The sequence below is a fragment of the Propithecus coquereli genome, unplaced genomic scaffold, assembly GCF_000956105.1.
Source record: "Propithecus coquereli isolate 6110/MARCELLA unplaced genomic scaffold, Pcoq_1.0 Scaffold501, whole genome shotgun sequence".
In the NCBI taxonomy this organism is placed as follows: Eukaryota; Metazoa; Chordata; class Mammalia; order Primates; family Indriidae; genus Propithecus; species Propithecus coquereli.
This window is the reverse complement of record NW_012150853.1, coordinates 158,445-185,522: the sequence shown is the minus strand read 5'-3', so window position 1 is coordinate 185,522 and position 27,078 is coordinate 158,445. Positions and strand designations below refer to the sequence as shown.

General features: G+C 50.3%; 1 protein-coding gene across 1 annotated transcript in view; it reads left to right on the top strand.

Moving 5' to 3' along the window:
- NPLOC4 (nuclear protein localization 4 homolog (S. cerevisiae)) overlaps nucleotides 1-27,078 on the top strand; it is a 42,965-nt gene that overhangs the window by 10,974 nt on the left and 4,913 nt on the right. The window contains exons 8-12 of the mRNA XM_012656457.1: nucleotides 7,391-7,551; nucleotides 20,023-20,094; nucleotides 22,982-23,077; nucleotides 24,229-24,345; nucleotides 25,828-25,930. Of these exons, the coding sequence (XP_012511911.1) occupies nucleotides 7,391-7,551; nucleotides 20,023-20,094; nucleotides 22,982-23,077; nucleotides 24,229-24,345; nucleotides 25,828-25,930 (549 nt within the window). The remainder of the gene's footprint in view (nucleotides 1-7,390; nucleotides 7,552-20,022; nucleotides 20,095-22,981; nucleotides 23,078-24,228; nucleotides 24,346-25,827; nucleotides 25,931-27,078) is intronic.

Sequence of the window (27,078 nt, the reverse complement as noted above, 5' to 3'; positions counted from 1 at the left end):
CCAAATTTTTTATAAAGAATTTGAGATCCTGTCATACAAAAAAGCCAGACATAGGATAGTATAATTTAAAAGGAATAATAATTTTAAAAATTAGAGAACCAACTCACAAAAACATAATCTATTTGGTTATTTTTTAAAAATACGCACTAGCCTCAATACTGTGAAGACCTGATTTCTACCCTCAGAGAGGTGATAATCTAGTTGATTCTTGGTGACCGTCCTTCTCCTAGTTCTGTAGAAGCACCTCCAGTTTAACAAGCACCAGTTCACAGACCGCCCAGTGTGCAGTTGGCCGGTCGCATAGTCAGCCCCAGTTGAGCCACACCTGCTGCGGGAACCACTGTGAGAAAAGCCTTTACCCCGCCAGGGTTCCACGCTGTGCTCCGTCCTCTCGAGCTTGGCATTCCCTGGTTTAAGATCCATTTAGATTGACAGGTAACCTTCTATTTGAAATGCGTGTGGTTTTTGAGGAGTGAGAGGCAAAAGCATCTTTGATTGTTAATTATGTTACAAAGTAATGCATGTTAATTATTTCATATGTAAATTAGTTAAGTCAAACTTATTTTCTGAAACTGATGCTTGGGTCAAGTTCTTAAGGGAATGGTTGGAAGTTTAGACTCGGATTGGAGGAGACAGGTGACTGTGTGTACCTGGCATCCTTCAGTGAGGGCAGGCTGGACAGACAAGTGTCTGGAGAACAGAGGGGATGTCAGAGCAGGGACCTGGGCACCAGGAGGGGCAGAGAAGGACATTTTGTAGAACTTAGAATTTTGCCAACCCAGCACTGTACTTGAAAAGGGGAGAAAAGTATTGTCTTTCTATTTCCTGTATCATGTGACACCTGCCCCCCGATTTAGGCTCACATTCTGGGTACAGTAGGTTGCTAGTTCTCAAACCAACAAACTCAGTTCCCCCTTTTAGAACCTTTTGTGACATGCAGAAATAAAATCTGTAGATAATATAGCCTACCTACACACGTAATTCTAAAAAAAGAAGAGGAGAGTATAGTAGCCTAACTACATAAAGGAAAAATAACCAGAAAGAAATATGTAAAAATGTTGTACATTTTAGTATGTGAGTGCCTGGGGACGGACACATGGTGAGGCCAGCACAGGGAAGGAGTCAGTGCTGCGTGTGGGCAGGGGCTCTGCGAGGGGCTGGGAGGCAGGTGACTTGGCGAGCCCCGCCGTCCGTGCTGGGTTCCTGCGGTGCTCAGCAGCTCTCCAGCTCCAAGCAGCGTGGCGCACCCGTCCCTCAGCTCACGCAGTACTGCAGCCCTAGAGCATGCGATGTGTGTCAAAGCTGTGCGTATATGTTCTTGTGGTTATTTACAAAGTAGAATTGATTCTAATCTCAGATCATTGTAAACAGGGAGTCTGCACACACGAGTGTGTAGTGGGCACCGAGGTCGTGCGGGACATGGAGCGGTTCTTTGTCATGTGGGACTCCCCTTTGCCTGGCAAGGCATCTGGCACCTCCGAATGCAGCCCACTGAGGCGGTGCCCCCATCACTGAGGCAACCTCTGCAGCTTTCCAGAGCTGCCACCCCCACTGGGAGTTGCTGTTTTCTGCTTCCATGGGCTCCCATAGTAACCCAACCCTTTAATTACTGTTTATAAGGGAAATTATTTCATGGCCAAAAGAACTGGCACATTATTAGAATTATAGACAGTTTCTAACTTGGGGGCTGCCACCGTCAGTTATTGAGTCACACCTCTTGTGGAGAGTTTGGACATCATATAGATAATCCATGGAAATTTTTTGCCTCTAAAATTGGCATTTACTGAAAAGTGTGGAACCATGAGGCAGTCAGTAACCCAGTTTATCGTAAGATGTGCCGTGGGCGTGTTTTCCGTATCCGAGTGCTGGGTGGTCACCGTCTCCCTGTCTGGAGGGGCAGCGACTGAAGAGTGGTTACCCAGGGCACTGCAGATCCTAACCTGTGGTTTTAATCGTGCAGCCGAGACACAGGTTTTCTGACTCCAAGTAAAGTGTGCTCTTTCCCCCCAAGTTAGGGTCTCTGGGTCACGGGGCTCGTGGGGATCCCGTGGAGCTGTTAGAAAACGCACTTGCTGCGGTCCCATCCCCGAACCCCTTCTTAGACGGGAAGGTGCAGGCCTCGTGCTAGCAGGCACCTCCCAGGAGATCAAATCGTTGTGGAACAAGGTGCGTGGTGCTCCTGCGGGCAGAGAGCAGGCTGGCTGGGACGTGGAGGCCCCTCATCTGCGAATCTGTGTGTCCTCTCCCCACCCCCTTTAATTATACACAGAACGTCTCAGGTTGGAGACTTCTGGGAGGTGAGAATCACGGCTATGTGTGACAGTTTGCACGCGCGACCCTGAGGTCAGTGCACTGAGAGCCCGAGTTTATGCTCCACGTCAGTGGTGGTTTTCTCTGAGTGTGCATAATTTGGAGTATACTCAGCTTGTGGGCTGTGAAAGTTACTTTCTGAAGGTCTGGTTTTAGACACCAAAAATGTACTTCAAACTCAACGGCAGTGCACCCGAAGGGCTAGAGGGAATGTTAATGAGTACGTAGGGTCCTGGGTTTTGGGGAGCACAGACTTTGGGGTCCCCCTCCCGTGGCTGTGACCTGTTAGCGGGATGCAGCCTGGGGCCAGCGGACAGGGTGGGGGCTGAGGCCATATGGTCACCCCAGGCCACATGGTCACTTCGAGGTGGCGTCTGATGGCAGTGCTGAGGAGGGTGCACAGCCTGGGTGTGGCTGGGCTCTGTCCTTTGCTCTCACCTTGACTGTTACTCAGCGTCTCTTGCCAGCAGATCACAGAGCTGGAGCCTTCGGCTGAATTCTCCAGCTATTTAATCATAGGAAGGTGTTCCTAGCCTTAGGTCCCACTGCTTGGGAAAAATCACAACATCTGTGCTGTCAGAGCAGGAGGCTGTCTGAGCTCCATGGCTGGGACATGAGGGTACAGCCTGGAGCCCCAGGAATATCTCAGGGTCTTTGGGCCAAAGCCTGTCCTTGACCCTGTTGCCCAAACAAAGGATAACTTCAGGGGTGTCTCCACCTTCCGAGGGCATGCGCAGCTATGTAGTGTTGGAGGATTTGACCAGATGCCGGTTATGCTGATAAGGATAACAGAAGATTGGAGATGATGGTATCCCTAAGATAGAAGAAAAGCCAAGACTTGAGAGGAGGGTCCTTGACTTAGTCATAGCCAGGGGATCCCAGAGCTCTGTGTGTCACTGCGCCACCTCCCTGTGCCCTTCTCCCCTCCATCTGTAGTTCTTTCTTGATACTTAGCCAAGTCTATAGGCATTAATATGGCAGGGATAATAATTAATGGGATACACACCCCAACTTTATCCCAAACCCTTGGGGTGCATAATATCCCCAGTAGGGCCTGGGGCATTCACCTGTGGTGAGACATGTATCTTAGTATTTCCATAAAACTTTTATTTTCGTCCTAAAAGGAGTGAATGGAGATTGTGTATAATCTCCTGTTAGTTTACTCATTCCAAATACCTAACATTTATTAAGCCAAGAACTAAGTTATTAGCTGCATACTCTCATTTGTATTTCTTACTATTGAGCGGGGCAGATACTAATGTTATCCCCATATTGTTAACATGTGAGGAAAGTGAGGCCGCGGAAGATAAGTAATTTGGCCAAGTAAATTCAGTAAATTGGAGTTTTTTGGGCCATGGTTTTATTTTGAAAAATGTATACCTTCCCCCAAATTTCAACAATAATTTAGTGAACATACCTTTATTTTCCCCCGAGAATCTCCACTTGTGTACAGTTTGTGACATTTGCTTTCATCTCTTCTCTGTCTGTGTACCTGTATCCCTCGGTCTGGATTGTCTGAGTTCTCCCATTTGATTTGGGTGTTGCCTTTTTGGCAGGGTCCCCGCAGCAATGGTGTTATGTCCTTGGAGGGGACACCTGAACATACAGTTTGTCACATTTGGGGGTTTGAACTTCGACTATTGGGTTAAGGTGGCATCTGCTAGACCATCCACACTTTTTTCTTTGCAGTTGCTACAGAATCCGGGTGGGGGCAGTTCTTTGGGACGTGCATGATGCTCGGTCCTACCTGCTGCTCCTGCGGGTTCCGCACCCCCCCCCACCCCATTCCAGCGACAATTCCTCCTGATCTGTGGCAGTTCCATTTCTCTCATTCTGTAAAGAACTTTCCCCACCCATCCTTTTAGTTCTGCTTTCAGAAACCACATGGACTCAAGGATCCTTGTTTATCTGAACAGTTATAACCCGTTTCTGCCTTTGCATTGGAGCTCACATTATCTAGGTGGTCACCACCCCGAATAGAGGTGGGCTTGGCTGTCTGGTTCCTTTTAGGGAGCTCCTAAAATTTGGAATTTCCTGAGTGTTAGAGTGTCTTTTGATATTCATGATGAGCCTTTTTGATCACACTTGAGTTTATGCCAATGCACTAGCTTATGGGTGGGCCCCGGGTACCAGAAAAAACCGGTGATTAGAGCGCTGGAACTTTCAGGCCCACCCACTGACCTGCATGAAGGCGTAGGGGCGGGGTGGGGGTCTGCTAGAGATCAAGCTCTATAAAATCTCTTGGACAGGCCGGGCACAGTGGCTCACGCCTGTAATCCTAGCTCTCTGGGAGGCCGAGGCGGGCGGATTGTTTGAGCTCAGGAGTTCGGGACCAGCCTGAGCAAGAGCGAGACCCCGTCTCTACTAAAAATAGAAAGAAATTAATTGGACAACTAAAAATATATATAGAAAAAATTAGCTGGGCATGGTGGCGCATGCCTGTAGTCCCAGCTACTCGGGAGGCTGAGGCAGGAGGATCGCTTGAGCCCAGGAGTTTGAGGTTGCTGTGAGCTAGGCTGACACCACGGCACTCTAGCTGGGGCAACACAGTGAGACTCTGTCTCAAAAAAAAAAAAAAAAACTCTTGGACAGCAGCGTTTGGTGTTTCCAGGTTGTGTGAACACAGTGCCTGGAGAAGGCATGGGCACTCCATGCCTTCCCACGTCTTGCCCTGGGCATCTCTCCCATCTGGCTGTGTATCTGGATCCTTTGTCATAGCCTTTGTAATAAAGCAGTAAACGTAAGAAATAAAAAAACAGAAAAACAACTCAATAGCAGCCAGATTCTTTCTGTCCCTGCCCCTTTCTAGGGCCCTGGCCCTCCCTACGTGGGATTTCCCAGCAGGCTGAGTTGTGGAAGGAGCCAGGGTCGCCTCTTTGGGCAGGTTACATAAGCCCATCAGGATGTGTGATTCTGCCTGTCCGTGTGGAATGGGGAGTTTGCAGCTTTGGAGATTATCTATGTGGACTCATTTTGCTTTTTTTAAAAAAGCCTTCAATTTTGAAAATACTGCTTTCCATTTTTCTCATTCTCAAAGGCTGGATTTTTCTTTCTTTAATGGCCTGTCACACTCTAATGCTCAGTGTGAAAGCCAGTGCAGGCTTACAAAGCCCAAAGTAAAGCAACTGCCAATGCCAAGTGCACACCTGTGGTTCCACTGCACCCTCTGACCTTTGCCTCTGCTCGTCTTAAACCCCTGCACTCACTCACGGCACGACGTTTATGCCACTGAGCACACTGCACGCGTGAGTTGCTGTGTTTGTTGCTAAGATATCAGGGTCGTTTTCCCAGGCTTGGCTACCTGTCCTGAGCATTTGAGTTAGGAGCACAGAGCAGATACTGGCCTAGTAAGCCGGGCCTTTGGAGCCAGTTTGACTCAGCAGTTTGCAGTCAGCCACTGGCCCTGCCCTGTCCTCTGGGAGGCTGGCTTGTCCCCTCCTTTACCTTTGGTAACTGCTTGGCCATCAGGTCTGGTTCTGATACATGTTTGAAAGCCATATGGACTAAATTTCTGTTTTTTGGTCAGTAAGTGATTCAGTTTTTGTCCAACTGAAATAAAGATACTGAGGTTTTTTTTTTCTCAAAAGCCATAAAAAATAATGAGATTGGAGTTGGCATGGTACAGTCTTGATGCTGGAGGCACATCTGTGCAGTGGTGGCCAGGGGCCACACGCCCAGTCTTGCCTTAGCTCCTCTAGAGTCATAGGCTGCCCAGCCCGGCATTGCCCTGACTGGGTCATGGTCTCAGCAGCTGTTTGAGCTGCCCGTGTCCCTGACAGCAAGTCGTTCTGGAGGGTTTGCGGGAGTGGAGATTGGGAGAGGGGCAAAGAATGGAGATTGTGGAGGGTGCGTGGTGAGGAGCTGGGCCCTGCGTGGGCGGCATCCACGCTCCGCATCATCAGGGCCAGTGCCTGGTGGCACTGACTGCATGTGGTGCCTGCGGAGGTTCCTGTGTGCGTAGCCTCTTGTATTTTTATTTTTCATTTGTTTTTAGAGATGGGGCCTTGCTATGTTGCCCAGGCTGGTCTTGAACTCCTGGGCTCAAGTGATCCTCCTGCCTCGGCCTCCCACAGTGCTGGGATTACAGGCATGAGCCACTGCACCCGCCTGACTAGTATTTTTATTAAAAATAGTTTGTCTTGCTCTTCTGCCATCCACTCCCGCTCCCTCTTTCTGCCTCCAGATGAATTTATCCACTAGCCTCACCCTCCATTCACTTAAGAATAAAGTGCTGGAATGTGGGACTCTATTGTTTATACCCTTGGTGTTATTAAAAACCAAGAGGCCAGTGTTACAGCTCTTTTAGAATTTGTCTAGCAGGCTTTCTGGTTCTCACCAGAAGAACCCCCCAAAAAACCAAGAGCCCAAGTGCTTGATGACACTAGGCATAGCTTTCAGGCTGGACGTTAGAGGTGGTTTAACATCTCCGTTTCCCGATTCTGATGGAGCACTTCAGAGTCAGGCACCTGTTTGTGAAGCCGGGAGAGTGTGAGGGGCTTCAACAAATCTAGATGCTCGTGCCCAGGCCTAGAGCTCCAGCCATCTGCCAAGTGACCACTGGACATTTTTGAATTCTTACCCAAGACAAACTCTATTTATTTATTTATTCTTATCTTAAATTTCAAAATTTTAAGGGGGCAAAAGTGTTTTTGTTACATGGATAGCTTTTATAATGCTTAAGTCAGGGCTGTAAGTGTGCTATTACCTGAATAGTGTTCATTGTACCTGTTAGGTAGGGTTTTACCCCCCTCCTCTCCTTTCCCTCTTTCTTGATTTCTGATGATTTTTACTTTTCTCTCTGCCCATGTATACCCATCAATTAGTTCCAAATTGTTAGAGAGTACATGTGGTATTTGTTTTCCTTTCCATTCTTGAGATACTTCACTTAGGATAATGGTCTCTAGTTCCATCCAAATTGCTGCAGAAGACATTAATTCACTTCTTTTTATGGCTGAGTAGAACTCCACCAAGACGAACTCTTGAAGATTTTTTTTCTGTTGGTCAGAAGTGAAGAGTAACAAATATGGACTGGTTTTGAACGTCCTTTGTTAGATTCTCTCTGAAGGTCTCTCTCTTGCAGGTGGTCCCGACAACCAGGTCCACTTTGAAGGGTATCAGGTGTCCAATCAGTGCATGGCGCTGGTACGCGATGAGTGTTTGCTGCCGTGCAAGGACGCCCCTGAGCTCGGCTACGCCAAGGAGTCCAGCAGTGAGCAGTATGTGCCTGATGTATTTTATAAGGTAAAAATACAGTAAGAAATGAATTACACGGAGAACAGTGTGAAGCTGTCATGGAAATAGGGTGGTGGGCTCTCTGCCTGCCACCTCGCAGTGAGTAGCTGGGTCAAATCTGACTTGTGTTTTGATGAAACTCAGTCTGCTGTTGGTTCTTCACTTTCTCCAGAGTGCAGTCCTTCAGGGTTTCCATGTGAAAGCCTGGCAGAGCTCTTTGTAAGGTGACAGCCCACCTTAAATCTTCGTCCACTTGGCCCCCAAACAGACTGTAGGAGATGCAGTCTGTTCATAAGCTTCCGATTTTGCTCCTGCCTCATGCAGCTTAAATACGTGGGCCTCCTGTCCCACACACCTTAAAAATTTTGCAAATATCTTGAGCGAGAAAGTGGCTGCAAGTGTGAAGTCCCTGCATCTCTGACTTTGTCACTCCAACAAAAACCCCTTCTTTAGCCCCGATCATCTGTGATACACCCTGCCATCAGTCCTGTCCACACATCGTGGGTGTGTTTCTGGACTCCGTTCTGTTCTGTTGGCCAGTTTTCCTAAACCGACACCAATATCATACTCCCTTTAATGCTCTCAGTGTAATTCTTTTTTTATTTTTTGAAACTGGGTCTCACTTTGTTGCCTGGGCTGGAGTGCAGTGGTGTTATCACAGCTCACTGCAACCTCAAACTCCTAGGGTCAAGCGATCCTCCCACCTCAGCCTTTGGAGTAGTGGGGACTACAGGCGCGCACCACCATGCCCAGCTAATTTTTTTATTTTTTGTAGAGACAGGGTCTCACTGTGTTGCTCAGGCTGGTGTCGAACTCTTGGCCTCAAGTGATCCTCCTGCCTTGAGCTCCCAAAGTGCTGGGATCATAGGTGTGAGCCGCCCGCTCGGCCACGCAGTCATTCTTTCCACGTGTTAAGTCACAGCCCGGCTTTGCTTTTCTTCCGGAGCCCTGATGTCCTTGGCCCTTTCCTCTTCCAAGTGAATTTTAGAATCGGCTTGCCAAGTTGTGCTAAAACCAAACAATTGTGTTAGGATTTCATTGAGAACTTTTCAGGGCTGAGTCCTCCCCCTGTGAACTGGTCAGGTGCTGCATTTGCCCCAGTGATCCTTAGTGTCTCCCACAAAGGTTTGTGGTGTTGTTTGTTAGATTATTACCAAGTGGTTTAGCTTTTTATTCATATTGGCGTCATTTTAAAATTACATTTCAAACTTCTGCTGTTTGAAACAGGTTAAACAGGTTAAATTTTTATCCAGCAACTTTGCTGTTATTTATTCTTATCTATACATCTCGTCTTTTGGGTTTTCTACACAGTTGTATTATCCGTGAGTGACAAGCCGTTTCTTCCTCTCTGTCATTAGCCCTTTCTTTTTTGGCTTGCCGTGCTGCTGGCAGTGGGGGCCACCAGCATCTTGGTCTTGTTTGTCATCGTAAAAGAAGTGCTTTTGGAATTACATCATTAACTATGAGTTTGCTGTGGGTTTATTTTTTCATTTTTTTAATTTGGAAAAGGAGAGCTTTATTTCTCATAAAGGGTTATATTCCATGGTGGCCATTCCTGCAGGCTGGGAAACGGGGCTCCCAGCCACAAGCCAGGAACATGTGCTTCCTGGCAGGGACGGTGGAACAGGGATGTATACGGAGCGAGGAGCTAAACATGTATTTTTTTTTTTTTTTTTTTTGAGACAGAGTGTCACTCTTTTGCCCGGACTAGAGTGAGTGCCGTGGCGTCGGCCTAGCTCACAGCAACCTCAAACTCCTGGGCTCAAGTGAACCTTCTGCCTCAGCCTCCTGAGTAGCTGGGACTACAGGCATGCGCCACCATGCCCGGCTAATCCTTTCTATATATTTTTAGTTGGACGATTAATTTCTTTCTAATTTTAGTAGAGGCGGAGTCTCGCTCTTGCTCAGGCTGGTCTCGAACTCCTGAGCTCAAACAATCCGCCCGCCTCGGCCTCCCAGAGAGCTAGGATTACAGGCGTGAGCCGCCGCGCCCGGCCTAAACATGTATTTTAACAGGTCATAGGAGGAGTCATGAGTGTGCACGGAAGGAGAACTACATGCCTGCGCAGTGGGACTCTGTCCTCTTATGGGGTCCATGTGTAAGAATGGCCGCCCCCCATGTCAGAAAGGTGAAAAGAGGACCCGGAAGCCCTCTCTGTGCCTGTTCTGTACAGTGTTAGAACCGCTTCGTGGTGGGTGGTTTTTTATCAGAAAAGAATGCTGGTCTGGCGCTTAGGAAATAAAGCCTGGTTGGCTGTCCGCAAGGGAGGGTGAGATAGTGCGTGGCCAGCCTCCCATCCCGTCATGTCTGGGACTCAGTTTTAAGGTTTCTCTGGGGGTCCCCTTGGCTGAGAAGGGTCCATTCAGTCAGTGGGGGGCTTAGGATTTTATTTTTAGGTCACAGTTGCACCTTTTGATCAAGACATGCCAGAGGCCACACTTTGTTTTATCTTATTATTGCTGGGGTGGTGTGGCTACCTGCCTTTGGTGGAACCCCTGTGGTGTGGGGTTGTTTTTCAATACCCTTTATCAGCTTGGAAACCTGCTTTTTTATTTCCAGGTCTTATTATAATTTTCTTTTACCTAAGAGTAGAGCTTCCTTTTGTCATGAAATATGTGGTATTTCCTTAACCATTCTGTTGGTTTCATTGATTGTTTATTTGCCCTCTGTTAGAATAGGCTAGAAGTGCTTTCCGAATTGTTTATAGCCCTGTAGGATTTGAGACACTCATTTTTCATGTTTCAGGAAAACATCAGTTTGAGCAGAGAGAACTATAAAAGCAAACATTTAAGTAATCCTTTTAGTCTTCCTGTGGACTTTGCAGTGGAATTTAAAATATGCCTTGTAAACAAGACCCGCACCAATGTTTGTCTAAGGCTGTTGTTCATCATGGTGTTGTCTGTGCTGATAAAAATTGGAAACAATTGAACAGTCCAGTAACAACAGGATATTAAGTTATTATACATCTGTAAGTTAGAATAGTATATGGTCACTAAAGGCATGTGTTCTGCAAATTACTTAAAGATACAGCATAAAACTCATGACGTAAAATTAAAAGTGCACCTACATAGAGAGTGTAATCCAGTTACTTTTGCTTTTTGAAGACGCCTGTAGATGTCTACACGTGTGTGTGGACACACATTGCATGTGTGTGTGCATGGTCTGGGGGTGCTTGTCTGCAGCTCCACTCTGGCCTATGCCTCTGGTCAGAGGAGGCAGACAGGTGAGGAGAGGTGGACACAAAGATGCCTAATGTTGAAGAAGTAATTTGAATGTCCCTGTATGTGACATTCCACATGTTTTTTAAAAGAGCTTAAGTGCACACGGACGGCTGTGTGAGGACCAGAGGCTTTTCCTAAGGGGACTGGCTGTGCTTGTCCCCAGGGCCTTCAGGGGGCACGCAGTGGGGCTTCTCCCTTTTTGTCTTTCTGTGCAGCTGTCACACCACAAGTGTTCCTTTTGTGATTTAAAACGTGTTAAACAAGGTTGTCGTATCACACCTGTTCCCTGTGGAAAAAGATGAAGACGATGTATTGAGTGATAACCACTGTTTGCATCTAGTATGGTCCCTCTGTTCTTTTCAATTTAAAAAAAAGAATTGTAATTATACAGAATAAATGAGTACACTTACTGCCTCTGTGGCCAAATCAGAATGTTTTTGTTTTTTTTTTTTTTTTTGAGACAGAGTCTCGCTTTGTTGCCCGGGCTAGAGTGAGTGCCGTGGCGTCAGCCTAGCTCACAGCAACCTCAAACTCCTGGGCTCAAGCGATCCTCCTGCCTCAGCCTCCCGAGTAGCTGGGACTACAGGCATGCGCCACCATGCCCGGCTAGTTTTTGATATATATATATATTTTTAGTTGGCTGATTAATTTCTTTCTAATTTTAGTAGAGACGGGGTCTCGCTCTTGCTCAGGCTGGTCTTGAACTCCTGACCTTGAGCGATCCACCCGCCTCGGCCTCCCAAAGTGCTAGGATTACAGGCGTGAGCCACCACGCCCGGCCAAGAATGTTTTTAATTAGTCTTGTGGTGATGGGTCCTTTGGTTATTTCTGGCTGTTGTTACAGACTGTCGCATCCAGCAATCTTGTACATCCTCAAAACAGAATTGCTGGGGCAGGTTTTTGAGTTTTGATAGATACTGCCAACTTGCCCTCTGCAAAGTCGTGGTAGTATCTCTTTTTATAATTAGGAAGATGAGTTTAAAACAAATTTCAGCTGAACTGCACATAGAGGTTTGTCACATGCGCACCGAGTCACCTTGTGGCAGCATCCACCCTGCTGGTGCACACGGGCTCCCCGTCGATGAGCGCGGTTCAGGGTGAGTAGCAGGGTGGTCCTGTCAGAGAGGATGCTTGGCCCTTGCAGAGATGCTCCTTGGCTTTCTGTGTGTGCTTTCAAACCGGGAGGCTGGTTCTGGCCTGCACTCGTTATCCTCGAGAGGTGCAGCTGTGGAGCCTCCTAGCAGGCCCGAGAACCCAGCTGAGGTGTTTTGTTTCGGCGGACTGGGTCTTTCTGTTTGCTTGTCACACACAGACAACACCCACACTCATGTTCAGACCAGACCTGTACAGCCACGGGGCACTTGTCGGTCTGCTGCCTTTTCCTTTATTTGTTCTTTTTTTTAGAGACAGGGTCTCACTGTCTTGCCTAGGTCGGAGTGCAGTGGTGCAGTCATAGCTCACTGCATCCTCCAACGCCTAGGCTCACAGGTGCATGCCATCATGCCCAGCTAATTTTTCTTATTTTTTGTAGAGACAGGGTCTTGCTATGTTGCCCTGGCTGGCCTTGAACTCCTGGCCTTAAGCGATCCTCCCACCTCGGCTTCCCGGAGTACTGGGATTAGAGGCCTGAGGCACTGCACTTGGCTTGCCTTTTCCTTTGTAGATATATAGTTAGATCTTTAGGTCTTCCTTTGGCTTCCCACTGAAGGGGAGAGGCATTTTCATGCCCCTCATTGCCCCTGATGCCTGAGAGTTCGCTATGCGGGGTGATGTGCATGCACCTTCAGCTTCCCTTTACGCCCTGGGCTGTGCTGCTCCCAGGGCCTGTTGTCTCGCATTGCTCCATGGGACGTGCACATCATGCCAGCCTCACCGTATCTCTCCGCTCCTCTCTGGCCGTGGTGCCGCAGCCACAGCGTCAGCACTGAGCCCTCAGCCTGGGCTTCTGGGAGCCGTGAGTGCTTTGGACGTGTCTGTAGGGGAAGGCTCCTGGTGGGCTCTGTCGAGGCTGAGCACTGACTGGTGGTCCTCTGTGATGAGGTGTCCTGGCTCCGCTGGTGTTCCTTGGTGCAGAGGAGCCGACCTCGTGTCTCCTCCCAGCACTGGGAGGCACCTCAGGAGTGTGGTCTCTGTTGGTCACCATGTCACCAGCACATCTTGAGGTGGTCTTAGGAGGCAGTCCAGTATGTAGCCAGGCTGCTCACTCAACCTGTGAGTTACTACTTAGTCTCTGCTTTGAGGAATGTTTTGCTGGGACATGTGTAACATGAGTATATGTCGAGGTGTTTTTAAGAACCTTCTACTCACAGAGATCACTAAGCCTCTGGGCCTCTTATCCACGTTCCCCTGGGTGTGAGGCAGTGGCTCCAACGACTGCCTGGAGTCAGACTGAGCGCTGCCTCCACCTGGGCTGTGCACCGCCTTCCGCGATTGTTTTCACGAATGATTCTATGACGGGGGGGGGGATGGGAGGGGCAGCCTCGGAGCTTCTGAGCCCCTGGCTGCACCGGCTGGAGCCGGCTGTGCTCACTGCCCTCACCCCGCTCACCCCATGCCCCAGGGGCTGGAGGAGCAGGTGAGTTAAGCCTCTGGGGCAGGGATAATGGGTTGATTGGATTTGAGGGAACCTCTTAAGAATAAGTGAGGACTAGGAATCCTTAACGAGAGGAATGACTTCCAGTTCTTATTTGTGCGACTTGGTGATTTTGTTGAGTGTTTTTAAAAATACCCGTTTTCTTCTCCTGAAACAGTGATCTCTGACTTTAGTGGAAACAAGCTGGCAGCCGTGAGAGCCCAGTGGTGGTCCAGCCCAGGGATCTGCTGTGATTTTGCAGGTGGCTGCTGCGACTCTTCTAGGTTCCAGCTGTGCACCACAGCCCCCGGAGACTGCAGCAGGCACAGGCCTCTGCACAGGCATGGGTGGGCATCCCGTGGGACCTTGGCAGCGACTGAGCTGAGCTGGCTTTTGTCCCTTTTCCTCTGCTGGAGAACCCTGGAGCTGAGGCGTTGTGCTGGCTGTTGGATTCTGTGCACGGTGCTAAGGGAAGGCACCTCGGTGCTGAGCCCCTAGTAGCCCTGCCCCAGCTCACTGTTCAGGTGCTCTCATGCGTCCCTCCCTCAGTGTTTGGGGGACACCCGTGAGCGCGCAGGCATGGGTGGGGTGCTGGGGATGCGTTGACAGTGGAGAGGGCGCTACCTGTGTTGTGGAGGCTGTCGGTAGGCTCAGGTGGGCCAAGGGGTTGGGAGCCAGTGGAGGGTGGACTTTGCACAGGTAGGGAAGATGCTGGTTGACAGTGGCCCTGTGTATACCTGGGCAGATTGCTCCAGACAGGCAGTAGCCAGTCCCCAGCATGGAGAGTGCTGAGCACGGTGGCCAGTGTTGCTGGGGCAGAGGTGGGGACCGTCGGGAGAAAGATGGGAGCTCCTGGAAGGTGCTGAGCACTGGCTGCTGGGCTGGGAGTGGACAAAGCAGACAGGCGTGCAGGTGGTACTGTGGTAGTTAGGGGTCTGTCATCAGGACCCTGGCAGCTGGGCCAGGTTGGCAGCAGTGGAGGAGGGAGGAAATGGTCAGATTCCTGGATAAATCCTGGTGGTTAGAGTAGAGGTGGGCTGCGTGGGCACCAGTGGAGGAGACATGTCGTGGGGGAGGCTTGATGTTCACTTTGCCCACGGGAAGCAACGCGGTCAGCCAAGAGTGAGGCTGGAGGTGGAGGTCTGTGGACCAGGAACCCGCTAAGGGAGCATTGTCAAGGCAGGAGGGAGGAGCCAGCAGCGGCAGGCGTGTGGTCACGGATGTAAAGATCCATGCGCATCAGGCAGCTCAGGTTTTTTAAAAATTAATGTATGAAGCAGGGTGTGGCAGCGCCTGTAGTCCCAGCTACTTGGGAGGCTGAGGCAGGAGGATCGCTTGAGCCTAGGAGTGTGAGGTTGCTGTGAGCTCTGATTGGGCCACTGCTCCAGCCTGGGCCACGGAGCAAGACCCTGTCTCTTAAATGAAAAAAATTTATAGAACATTTTTAATATAAAATCAAATGTATGTGTATTATGAAAAGTCTGAAATTATAAATTAGTAAGAAGAAAATAGACCCCCGTGGTACTTCCCTTCCTTCATCTGTCCTTCCGGGCTCTCCCCTGTGCGTGCACGTCTACAGACATGGCTGTGACGGGTCCCCACTGGGGCCGCAGCCCACCCTCTTCTCAACCCAGACTTTGTGGCTGTGGAGCACTTCCTCTGTGCCCGGGAGCTGCGGTGGTAAGCAAGTCACACAGGTTCCCTTGCCTGGCATACTGTGGGGTGTCACCATGGTGGTACAGGGCGGGCACAGCAGGGTACCCGAGAGCTGAGACTGAGGGTATGTGAGAGTTGGCTGAGCACAGCCCACTGAGGGGCTGCGTACCCAGAGGGTGCAGTGTGCACCTGGGGTCAGTCTAGTAGGAGGGTGGCTTGTGTCAGGTATGGTGGCCGTGGGAAGCCATGGAGTGAGATATGGAAGCTGGATTCTGAAACGTTCCTGCTGGAGGTGGCGCGACGTGGTTGGGAGGCGGGAAGCTTTTGCAACACTTGAAGCCAGTATGCCAGTGGCCTGAGTCAGGGCGGGGCAGCAGGGTGGAGAAGTGGGGTGGGACTCTGTGGACAGGTGCTGACAGCCTCGGAGGCAGTGGGGGTGAGGTCTCTGTTACAGAAGGTCCATCCTGGGGTGCAGTGTGAGGGATAATTTATAGTTGGGGAGCCCAGTGCAAAGGCTGGTGCCCCTGGAAACCCAGGCGACCTGTCCATTTCCTGTGGCCTTTGGGCAAGGAGAGTTGTGCCGGCACAGAGCCCCAGAGGCCTCGTGGGATGCAGGGAAGGAGCCCAGGACCCGGCCAGACTCTTGGTTTGGGGGAGCAGGCACGTCCTGGAGCCGGAGCAGAGCAGTGGGTCTGCTGGGAGGCTGGTGAGTCCAGGCGCTGACACGCAGAGCTTGAAGGTGGACCTGGCCCGTGGTGGCCAGTGAGCAGTCTGGGAGCTTGGACAAGAGACACAGGCCGATGGTGTCCTTTCAGGACACCTGCATAGAAAGCCTATGTTAAAGCCCTGGAAGTAGACGAGACACACTGAGCTTGTTCAGAGGGAGAAGAAAAGAGGGTGCTGGACAGCCTCGAGGAACACTGCTCTGAAGAGGCCAGCCCAGGAGAAGGGCCCAGGAAAAAAACAGCCAGTGACGGGAGAGGGCGGAGGGTGATGTCCTGGCGTCAGCATGCTGAAGTCGGCTGTCCTGAGAGCGCACTGACAAACAGCCTCGGCGAGGACCTGCAGTGCTGGGCATTGTTCACGCAGCACGTGGGGTCTGGTCTGGCATCTGGCGCCATGGAGAGTGCTTTGTGGACCACCCTCTGGCTCGTTCTCTGCGCATGGTCTACGTTACCTGGGATCGTTTGTGGAAGGATACGCGTGTTACAGGCTCTCTGCATTCCCCCAGGTCTCCTCTGGGGGCTGCTGTGGGCTCGTGCCGTGCGCCGCGGCCTGGCCTGGCTGCCTCTGAGCCACAGGCCCAGGCTCTTCCCCATGTGTGTGTTGACTGTTTGTGAATCGCCTCTCCATGTGTGCGCTTAGGTATTTGTGAGGTGATTTGTCATTTTCGGCATTCATTTGTGAGGTCTTTACATATTAAACCCTTTTGCATATGTTGCAAACATGCCAGGCTTTCATTTCCTTATACAGAGGAGCTGAAATGTTTTCTGGTTTCAAAGATACCTGAATCTTGTTTTGTTATAGTTTCTGCCTTTGTCATTATCTTTGGAAGTGCAGTGGTCTCTCAGTTTGCGCCTATGCCCAAGTCCTCGCGTGCTCAAGTCCCAAAGCTGGCCCTCAGTATACGTGGGTTTTACATCCCACAAATACTTATTTTCAATCTGCATTTGGTTGGAAACAATCTTAGTGTAAGTGGACCCGTGTTGTACAAGGGTCAACTGTAACCTTTTACCCCAAAGCTATATATTTACCTGTATATTTTTTTAGTGCTTTTATGGTTTAATTTTACTTTGAGACCCATGACCCCTTTATGCATCATGTTGGCACAAGGTAGGGATCTAGTTGTATGTTTCTGCAGATACTTGACCGTGGGACCTGATCCCACCATTGTTGTCGGCCAGGGCATCCACGTCTCCCTACGTCTTACCTCTGGGCATCGCCCCTGCGCCACAGTCTCTCCCTTTGCCGTTATGAAACTATTCTACTTATTGAATCTCCGTAATACATGTTTGTATTTGTTAGGGCAAGACCCTGCACCACGTACCTCTTTTAAATGTTTTCAATCATGGAAGATTGTGTTTCTTTCCAGCATTATTCAGGACAGTTTATCAATTAATCAAGAAATTGCTAATGAGAAAGAGATTCCAAATAACATGTTAGCTAGCATATTCCCTGTCTAGGAAATGGATTTGTGGTCCCTGAAATCTCTGAGCATAGTTTTGTTCTTCCCCATGTGGTGGAGGTGGTGAGCTGTGCTCAGTGGGAGTGTGCTGTCAGGACCACAGCCTGAGACATTAAGGTTCCCCGGGAGTGGAGTCAGGTGTGTGAGTGTGCCCTGACCCCACAGTGCTAGCACTGGGTGAGGAGCCTCAGTTCTGAATGTGGATGGACTCTGGCTCTGATGCCCCCTCTGCTCTGCTGGCTGACAGGTCCCAGGGAGGCAAACTCATCCTGTAGCCTGTCATTTTTCATCCTCTGTCAGGGACAGCAGTCCTGCCTGTGACGGCTGAGGCCGTGAGGACCAAGTGGTTCTGTGCACACAGCAAGTCCCTGAGAAAGGCTGGCTGTGGTTCTGTTTGCATCTGACAGGTGCTCTGTAGATCCTCATGGACTGGACTGTTTCCTAAGCAGTGGTTCTTTAAGAAACCACATTTCTGAAAGCTTTGTGTTTTCTCAAGTTATCATGTGAAATATCAGATCCTGTTGTCACTTGTTTCCCTTCTTGCACCTAGTTCTTAGAAGAGAAAAGCAACACATTCAGGATTTTATTCACCGTTTCTAAAGCAAGGTGATGCCATCCAATCAGTGGAATTTGCTGCTGCTTGGTACGAAGTCCATGTGCTTTTTAGCTAACAAAGACTTTGATCCCTGGATTTCTCTTTGCTGTCAAGACCTTGGTGCCGCTGCTTCCAGACACGGCCCATAGCAGGTAGCGAGGCATTGGGGACCGTAGTTTCTGACTCTCCCTGTGTCTTGCTTCAGTTGGAGATAAAACTGCTGACACTTTGGCGGCTGCCATACTTGGAATTGAGATGTCTTCCTCCTAGTGCATTCCATCTGACATTTGCTAAAGCCCATAAAAAGTAATTGCCTTTTAAAGTGGTGTGTAGGGCTAGGCATTGGTTGGCAAAAACATTTGAGTGAAGGCCTGAGGGAGAGATAGAAGTTACCTGTTTTTTCCCCCAGGGAAGAAAGGGGGATACAACACCTTTATTTTCTTGGGGAGCAGAAAAGGTGCAGTTGGGTAGTTAAATTTGAAAGAGAATAGCACGACACAAAAAAAGAGAGAGGGGCACTTAACAGGAAAAATCCCTAGAGGGGAAGATTAAAGTGAACAGGTGCTGGAGAAATGTTTCTGCATATTAGAGCTTAATTAGATTTGAAGATGAATTCCAGATGGGCTAATTATGTGTGAGTTGTTGCAGGTTATTTCTTGTAGGGGCAAGCGTGTATTTTTGGAAATGGTGATTTAGTTTGATTGCATTTGATTCTTGCTGCCTACCAAATCTCCTCCATCGAGAAACCGCCTTTCTGGGGCCCCAGGATCCCACTTGCAGACCCCACGTCTTTGGTGCCCCCAGCCAGAGCCACGGAATGCGGAGTCTGTCCTGATGGCAGCAGCTGCTTGACATGTGGAAGGACAAACGGTCCTTCCCCCAATCAGGTGGAAAGTGACTTCAGCTTCAAAGGAAGGCAAACGGGACAAAGCTGTGTGTTTGAGGGAGCTGGCATTTGAAGGGTCAAGGCCAATACTTGAAATGAAAATAGTCGAATAGCACTCCTGTGCAGCCAGCTGGTGAGACATATTTGGCCTGTGTTTTCTGGGAGGGCAAAGGGGTCAGTTTTGTGGGCAGCTCTCTGGAATGTGACTGGAGGAAAGGCAGGAAGGTGTGGGAAAACACATCTTTCAGGCTAGAAGTTTTAATCTTCAAGCAAGGAACAGGGCCAAACGGGGCCTGTGGATATCCCTTTAGGGTAGAATACTTGATTTGACTTAGGAACTGCCATAACCATTGTCTCAAAAGATAGCAGAGCCCTCTGACGTCCCAGGGAGGTGTGGACGTGCTGGGAGTGGCCTCATAGCACCCACACACCTCAGGGCGATGTGCTTGGCAACCAGTTTGGGTCTGAGAGCTTCAGTAAATGTAAACTTTTATGTAAGGCCCTATAATTGGAAATTATGGATGTATAATTTATATATGACTTAATGAATGATTTATATAATGTTAAGTGATGATTTAGATAGAAAATATGACCCCCTCTTGCAGAATCTTTAATGAAAAGCATTGGTTCTTATGAATTTATTTCTGGAGCTCTGTTTGAACTTGGCATGTTTGACATAAATCAGATCTAATTGTCATTTTGTGATTAATGAACATATGCTGGCCGTTTTTCCCCATAATTAAACTTTATGTTCCATGCATCTGACAAAGCAAAACCAGTTTAGACTTTGACAGATTGGTGGTGGGGGTTTTCCATGTCTGCATATTTGTGTGTGTGTGTGTGTGTGTGTGTGTGTGTGCGCGCGCGCGCGCGCGCACGTGCCCATGCTCATTTGTGCATGGCTTTATTTTATTAATGTACAAGTACTAAGTTTCCCTAAAGTCGGGTTTTCAGAGGTATAAGATCTGTAAGAATTAGCATTCAGACTATGAAACTTCAAGTGCCTGTAGAGGATAGAACAGGCCCCGATCCAGCCTGAGGGGAGCACAGACCCTCTGCCTCTGTCTCAGACAGCAGTGCCGGGCCCAGCACTGTGGGTGGAGGGGTAGGGGCTTTGGTGCGCTCTCCCAGCGGAGACTCCCAGTACCTGAGAGCACGGCTGCTTTCTCAACTTGTGGCGTAATAAAGAGCTCCAAGAAATAGAAGAAGGTGGATTCGTTGCAAAAATAGGCACATTTTCCTTTCTGCTATTCAGACAGTCCAACAGGAATTGTAATAATTCAAAAGCTGAGACCAGTGTGTGAAAGGAAAAACATTATCACTGGTCACCTTCCCTTACCTCTGTTCACCCTTGATTGTTTCAGGACATAGACAAGTTTGGCAACGAGATCACCCAGCTGGCCCGGCCCCTGCCTGTGGAGTATCTGATCATAGACGTAAGTGCTGCCCCCCTAGCCTGGGCAGGCCGGCCCGGCAGGCACTTTGGAGGTCAGGACTGCCAGGTGGTAGCTGCTCAAAGGAGGAGCTGGTGGCTTAGAGAGTCACAAGAGTCACACCCTCTGCCTCTTGCAGCGCCTAGCACAGAACAGGCACCCGGGAGTGTTTGTTCAATCACTGAGCACCCAGCGTTCCTGATAAAGCTAACAATTATAAGGACTTTCTCTTTTTGTTATGGGTTTTTATTTCCTTGAAATCAACCTAGGGGTTAACTATCCTCATATTAGCTCAAGGGACCCCCGACCCCAGGCCAAGCAGCCTCTGAAAGGCAACAAGTCCCTGTCCTTGGGTCCCGGGACATGTGAGCGTCCAAACAATCTCACCCAGATACTCTGTGCTTGGCCTCTGGCTGCCAGAGCCACCTGGCATGTGCAGGTGCCACTGTGGTGCTCACAGTGGGCCACACCGTCCGAGTTGTCCTGGGGACACCCTGTGCCTCAGTGTTCTTGAGTGGAACTCTGAGATCTAAGAGCCAAGAAGGGACTCTGCTCTGCTGCATCTTCCCACAGTCTCAGCTCCTTTCTGGAGGCGGTTAGTGGCTTGGAGGTGTGGCCGTGCCATCACCAAAGGGCAGCCCGTGTGGCAGGACAAGAGCCTGATGTATTTGCAGCAGCCATCGCCGTTGAAGCTGTGTCCAGAGGGGCAGGAGGCAGCTCATTTCTGACGCTGCTGCCATGCCAGGGTCTGTTCAGGCTGCATTTGGACTCGGATGGGCATGTGATTTAGGCAGTAAAATATCATTGCATTTGGAGCAGTGGGTCCCCCTGAGCCAAGCCCATCGATGCTCCATTCCCACTGACAGCTCGCAAGAACATATTTATCACTGAGGCTGTAAAGGCATCTGTTTTTTAGGCTACCCAGGGTGTAATTAAGATGAAAACAGATTGATGGAGCGTGCACTCAGGAGGAGTCGGTGTGATTTAAAACCAGCCTTCTCGGGTCTTCTCCCTGAAGTGGCTTCCCCACCCCTTTCCTTTCCTTTCACAAAGGAAGTTAGGTTTTTGCCTTAGGGCAGTTTTTCAGCAGTACTTGGTTGCTGCGGATCCTTCCACCCTGTGATACCCCAGCTCTCTGTCCTTGTGGAAGTGAGGCTTGGGGCGTCCCTCGGGAGCAGAGGTGGGCCCGGGCCAGAGCTGTCTGATGTTCTTAAACCTTGGATGGGGCGGCTGTGGCAGGCCGCACTTCTGTGGAGATGTCAGGGCATCGTCCAGCTGATGCACGCTGGGGGGGAGAGGGTTTCAGCATGAGATGAGGCTCTGGACCCCTGCAACCTCCCCTGGGGCATCTGGGATGGTCGCATGGGGCCATGCGGACTTTGCTTCTGTTATTCTCTATGGGCAGTTACAAGAAAGACCAGCACGTACATTTCTTAATTCCACTAGTTCCCGTAGCAGTGAGTCTTCTGTAGTTGCTGTTCCACTCCCATTTCTGCCCTCCCAAGACAAGGGGCCTGAGCTGTCCCAGGATCCTGTCTCTGCAGCATGGTCAGCACCACCACTGTTGTCAGAACCCTGACCCAGCTCGTGGCCTGCCACGGGCCAGGCCCGTGCTGGGTGCCCTGCATGCAGGGCGCTGCATCCTCACAGCAGCCCGGCGCGTTCACATCTTTACCTCAAGGTGAGCAAAGCGAGGCCAGGGTCTCTGACTGGCGAGGCTATGCAGCCAGTGCACAGCGCCATGCTGCAGTGTGGCCCTTCCCAGGATCCGCCTGGGTCAGACGTGTTCCCCATGGCTCAGCTTGTCCCTCCAGAGCGGCCAGCGCTGGTACAGCTGCACCTGGGCCGGCTAGCCTGGAGCAGCTCACTGCCTTTGGTGATATGGAAGACACACCAGAACAAGGTTCGTTCTTGAGAAATAGTCCCCAAGGAACCAGAGTAGTGACCCTAAATCTGTGAGAAGTGTGATCTGCTGCTGCTAGTGTCACACTGCAGAGGAAAGCTATATCAACCAGAAGGCGGCTGATAGCTCACGCTTGGGTGCTTTGTGGGGAGGAGCATCTGCCAAGAGGAATAAAACCCGTGTTTGTATTGGTTCTTGCACATTTACCACCGTCCTGTAGCTTCTGTTGACTCTATGTTGGGTTTAAAACGCCCTCTGTAGTGACCACAGTGTGTCTGAGCCAAGTGAAGGACTAAGCTCATCTTTCCGCGTTGGCCCTTGCATCCGGCCCACTCGTCTTTGAGGGAGAGTGGAGAACAGTGCCCTGTGTTCCTCCAGGGCCTGTGGTTCTCACCTGCCCCTGCCTGGAAAAGCCCACAGGCTGCATGGAGTGGCTCCCTAGCCTTCAAAAGGGGCTTAGCAGGCTGGCTGGAGGTTACTTTGTTTCTTGAACCCATCGCTGCTGACTCTGCACGTGCACTGCAAACCCAGGGATGTGAACTTCGCACCTCTGAACAGTCAGCTCCTAACACGGCCTCCCAGCTTCCTGCATTCTCCTCTCTGTGCTTCCGCAGCCCAGATTGAGGGCTCAGACCAGCCTTTAGTCCCCCTGCAGCACAGGGAGAGCGGCCGTGTGAGCCTTGGGTGCAGCTGTGCCCTAGGTGGTCCAACGCAGCTGGAGTTCGGTGTCATGGGGCCAGTGTACACCAGATATAGTGTAGGTTTAAAAACAAGTTCTTTAGTTTGCTTCCCAGATGTCAGAATTTCAAAATTTTCATTTAGGAACAACACTAATTGTTAACATTAACTGTTGGTTTTAATATAGAGTTTGTAGGACTCTCAGAATTGCTACCTTCAGATCAGGCGCCAGGGGTGCTCGGGGCTGCTGGGGAGTCGCTCACATTGTGTGCGGCCTGCTTCCTCACGGGTTTGTGTTTTGTTCACCAGATCACAACAACTTTCCCCAAGGATCCAGTTTATACTTTTTCTATTTCACAAAATCCATTTCCTATTGAAAACCGGGACGTGCTGGGTGAGACACAGGTAAGCTCTTATCTCTAGAAGCAACTTAAAGTTAGCTGCCAATTGCTCGTCTAGTGTCGGTATTGTTTTTCCAGAAAGTACTAAGCTTTCAAACTGTCCTGATGGATTCTTGGACTGAGCCCAGGTGGGCCTGCTCTAGGGTAATGCTGGCCACGTGGACCCTCACTCTGTGGCCGGGCGATAGACACCACAGGACAATTCCCCTGAAGTCCTCAGGACTGCAGATTTGCCACAAATACCATTCTCAGTTGACTTCTTAATTTTTCCAAAGTTTGTTACTTTGTGTCCTCTTTGAACAACTTTTCTATTGTTTGTGACCTGGTCCCCCTTGCCCTGTCATACTGCTGCCTTTCTTAGGCACCGTCAGAGCTGGGTGGCCCCATGTGGCTGGGCCCCCTGGGCCTGCCAGCATATGTCATTGATCTGCTCACTTAGCACAGTTCCCGTCTCACCCTCTCTCCCACTGGACATCAGGCCAGACCCGAATTTCCGTTACTGCCTTGTGCGTACTGCGTAAACAGTCTGCACACATTTGTTCTTAGGGTGTCATTTTCTAACAGACATTTCAGACGATGGCCTGGTAAATGAATGTCTGTCATGAGATTTTCTCTTGAAGTGGCTGACAGCGCCTCTTCTGTGCTCTGGTCCCCTCTTGCTCACCTGCCCAGGGGACATGGGTACATTCTTGACACCCCTGTTTCTGGTCCTGCTAGAGATGTTCATGCTGCCTGAGGGTTGCCCTCGGTTCCCCCTCACCGTCACGCTGCCCTGGATGGAGAACGCGGCTAGACAGAAAAGGCCAGTTGTGTCTCCCCGCCCCTGCAGGGGGCCCTCCCACAGCCCACTCTCCGCCTGGAGGTCAAGGGGCATTTGCCATCGGTTGGGTCGTGTCTGTCTGGGTCAGCTTGGCAAACGTGCTTTGTCACATACCTTGATGAGTCAGGTACCGAGAGCATCTTCCTGGGAGGAGAGAGGTAGGAGCCTGCTTTGCCGCTGTTGGCTCCTCCTTTCTTAGACCCTATTAGTGGCTGTAGAAAGGGGGAGAGACATCTCAGCATTCAGTGTATTTAATTATGTCTTGGTAGGAAACAGCTCTCTTTCTGGGTCTGAGAATCGTAATGGAATATTCTTGTTTGTTTCCTTCCCTCTAGGATTTCCATAGTTTGGCCACCTATTTATCCCAGAATACCTCGTCTGTGTTCTTGGATACCATCTCAGATTTTCACCTCCTGCTGTTTCTGGTCACCAATGAAGTTATGCCTCTGCAGGTACGGGCCTCAGTGTGGTGTCCTCTTGAGCACGGGGCTCTGGTGTTCCCCAGATGGGCTTTGGCTGTAGAGAGACGCTCTGTCTCACTTTCTTTCCTCACAAACGAGAGCGTGGTTGAGAAACTGGGTCAAAGCTTGGGGTCAGGGTTTCTGCCCCTTGCGTCTCATGTGCAGAGAGTGTGCAGGCAGTGGCTTTTCACAAGAGGCTTGTTGATGGAAAGATGGACTTTTTCACCTTTAGCATTTTCAGTGACTGTGCCCTCCCTGATGAAGGACGGTTTCGTTTGTTACAATCACATGGGAAGCAGAGGTGATTTAGCTCTGTCCTGTCGCACGGAGCATCAGAGATCCACAATTCAAAAAAGTCCTGTCCTAACAGTTTCAGAATCACAGCCTCTGCTTTTTGCTGATCGCTCCCCTCCTGATTCAGCTTTGGTTTTACTGCCCCGGCCCAGAAGGCTTGGCCAGCTTCCAGGCCCCGCGTTCGCAGCTGCACAGTTGGCATTTTTAAGATACCCTGTGGGGGGAGGAGAGGGCGAGTGTTTTGCAGATGGCGACTGCTCTGAGTAGGGCAGGGGTGGGGCGGTGGGTCCGCCAGGAGGCCCCTTGCATGTGCCTTGTTGTGGGTGCCCTACTTAGGCCTTTTCTTCTCTTCCTGAGACCCAAGGAAACGCCAAAGAGAAAGGAACAAATTCTTTCTGAGCCACGGATACCCCTCACTCAACACCTTTCCCTGAAGGTGACAGAACAGAGAGCATCCTCCCTCCCCAAGGCTCTTCTCTGTTGGGTAGCCGATTGCTCTTCTTGGATCCGTTAGGTTTATTGTGTGTCTGTATTTTGTCCCAAACCACCCACTCTGATATTTGACATGAGGCACCTGTGACTCTTCCACTGTCTGTACCTTCCCCGGTCAGCACAGGGAGCTGCACTCCTGGCCTCAGGTTTGGCTGCTGCCCCTCTGAGCAGACAGGTGGCAAAAGGTGAGGCACCCTCTCCGTTGGGCCACCTTGCCAGTCCGTGCGCGCTGTTGTGAGCGTTGTCCTCAGCAGGTACTGCAAGCCCCCGAAGGCTGTGTGCACCTCTCATTGTAGAAACGGTTTTAATTCTCTGCACTTTGACCCTGAGGCCTGGGGCGTAGCGTGTGTTCTTCCAGGCATGATGCAGAAGAGAGAGGCAGGGGCTAAGGCACGGGGAGCAGGGTGGGGCAGGCTTTATCCTCTGGGCTCTTGAACACCTGCAGCCCATGCAGAGAGGCACAGATGCCCCCTCTGGGGCTATTTGGGAAGAATTTAAATTTTATCTCAATTTAGCACTTACATTTATAGACCTAAGTTGTGATATCTTACATTTTATAGTGACAGCCTGTAAGGTTTTTTAAATTCCCTCTGAAATATATCTTGATGTTGAGGAGGAAGAAACCTGTTAGTCAGAATCTACACCTCAGGCAGAGCACGTGGGAACCTTCCTCTTGGCCCCTTGCAGGACAGCATCAGCTTGCTGCTGGAGGCTGTGAGGACCGGAAACGAGGAGCTCGCCCAGACGTGGAAGAGATCCGAGCAGTGGGCCACCATCGAGCAGCTCTGCAGTAAGTCCCCTACCCGGCTGTGCCCCGGTGGCAAGGGCTGGAGAGTAGGACACATTCTGCCAGGCTGCACTGCCCATGGTGCCCTGGTGGCACTGTGTGCGATGGGACAGTACAGACCTGACCTCCCTGCTGGGCACAGGGCTGTCCTCACTGACGTAACAGGCGTGTTGTGCAGGCCACAGGTCCCGGGCACACAGCGCTGTAGATTTTATGATGTATACGCCAGAGATGCGCATCTTCACCTGCCCCAGGCGCAGTTTGCACGTCATTGTCCTAGAGAAACAGGAATTGACGTGTATGTGAGCACTGGGAGCACAGTGACCTTGTGGTCTCCTTGGGCGCTTCTTTCCCTGTGCCCACCTGTGCTCAGGTGAAGCTGCCTTCCTGCTGAGGAGACGAGACAGCAGCCCCGGCATGCTTCCTGGTGGGAAGCTGTCCATGGACACTCTGGGGTGGAATGCAGGCATTCCGTGTCTCTAGGAGCCTCAGTCCCCAAGTCTTGAGCAACTTCCCGCACTCACTCGAGCTTTGGTTAGATTTTGCTGCGACATGGTGAGGGCAGCGAGGGCGCTGGTGTCCTGTCAGCCTGCAGGCCTCACTGCTGTGCTGCGATTCCGCCCAGCCGAGACTGAAAGTGGTAGAGCTCTCGCAGCCTTTCTCCCCGTGGCTTTGACAAATACTGAAATCATTTATTACGACAATTTTGAAAAGATGTATAAGAAATGTTTATACCATTTTCTCAATCCAGTGGGTAGATACTAGAGGCAAAATTAGCCAAGAAAAACCTCATTGGAATTCAAGCCATAAGGGAGCCTAGTTGGAAAGAGTTATTCTTTCTTTCTTTTTTTTTTTTTTTTTTTTTGAGACGGAGTCTTGCTCTGTCGCCCCGGGTAGAGTGCCATGGCATCATCATAGCTCACTGCAGCCTGGAGCTCCTGGGCCTCAGCCTCCCCAGGAGCTGGGACTACGGGTGCGTGCCACTGCACCCAGCTAATATTCTATTTTTAGTAGAGACAGTGTCTTGCTCTTGCTGAGGCTGGTCTCTAATTCCTGAGCTCAAGCGATCCTCCCGCCTCTGCCTCCCAGAGTGCTGGGACTACAGGCATGATGCACTGCGCCAGCCAGAGTTATTCTTTTTTTTTTTTTTT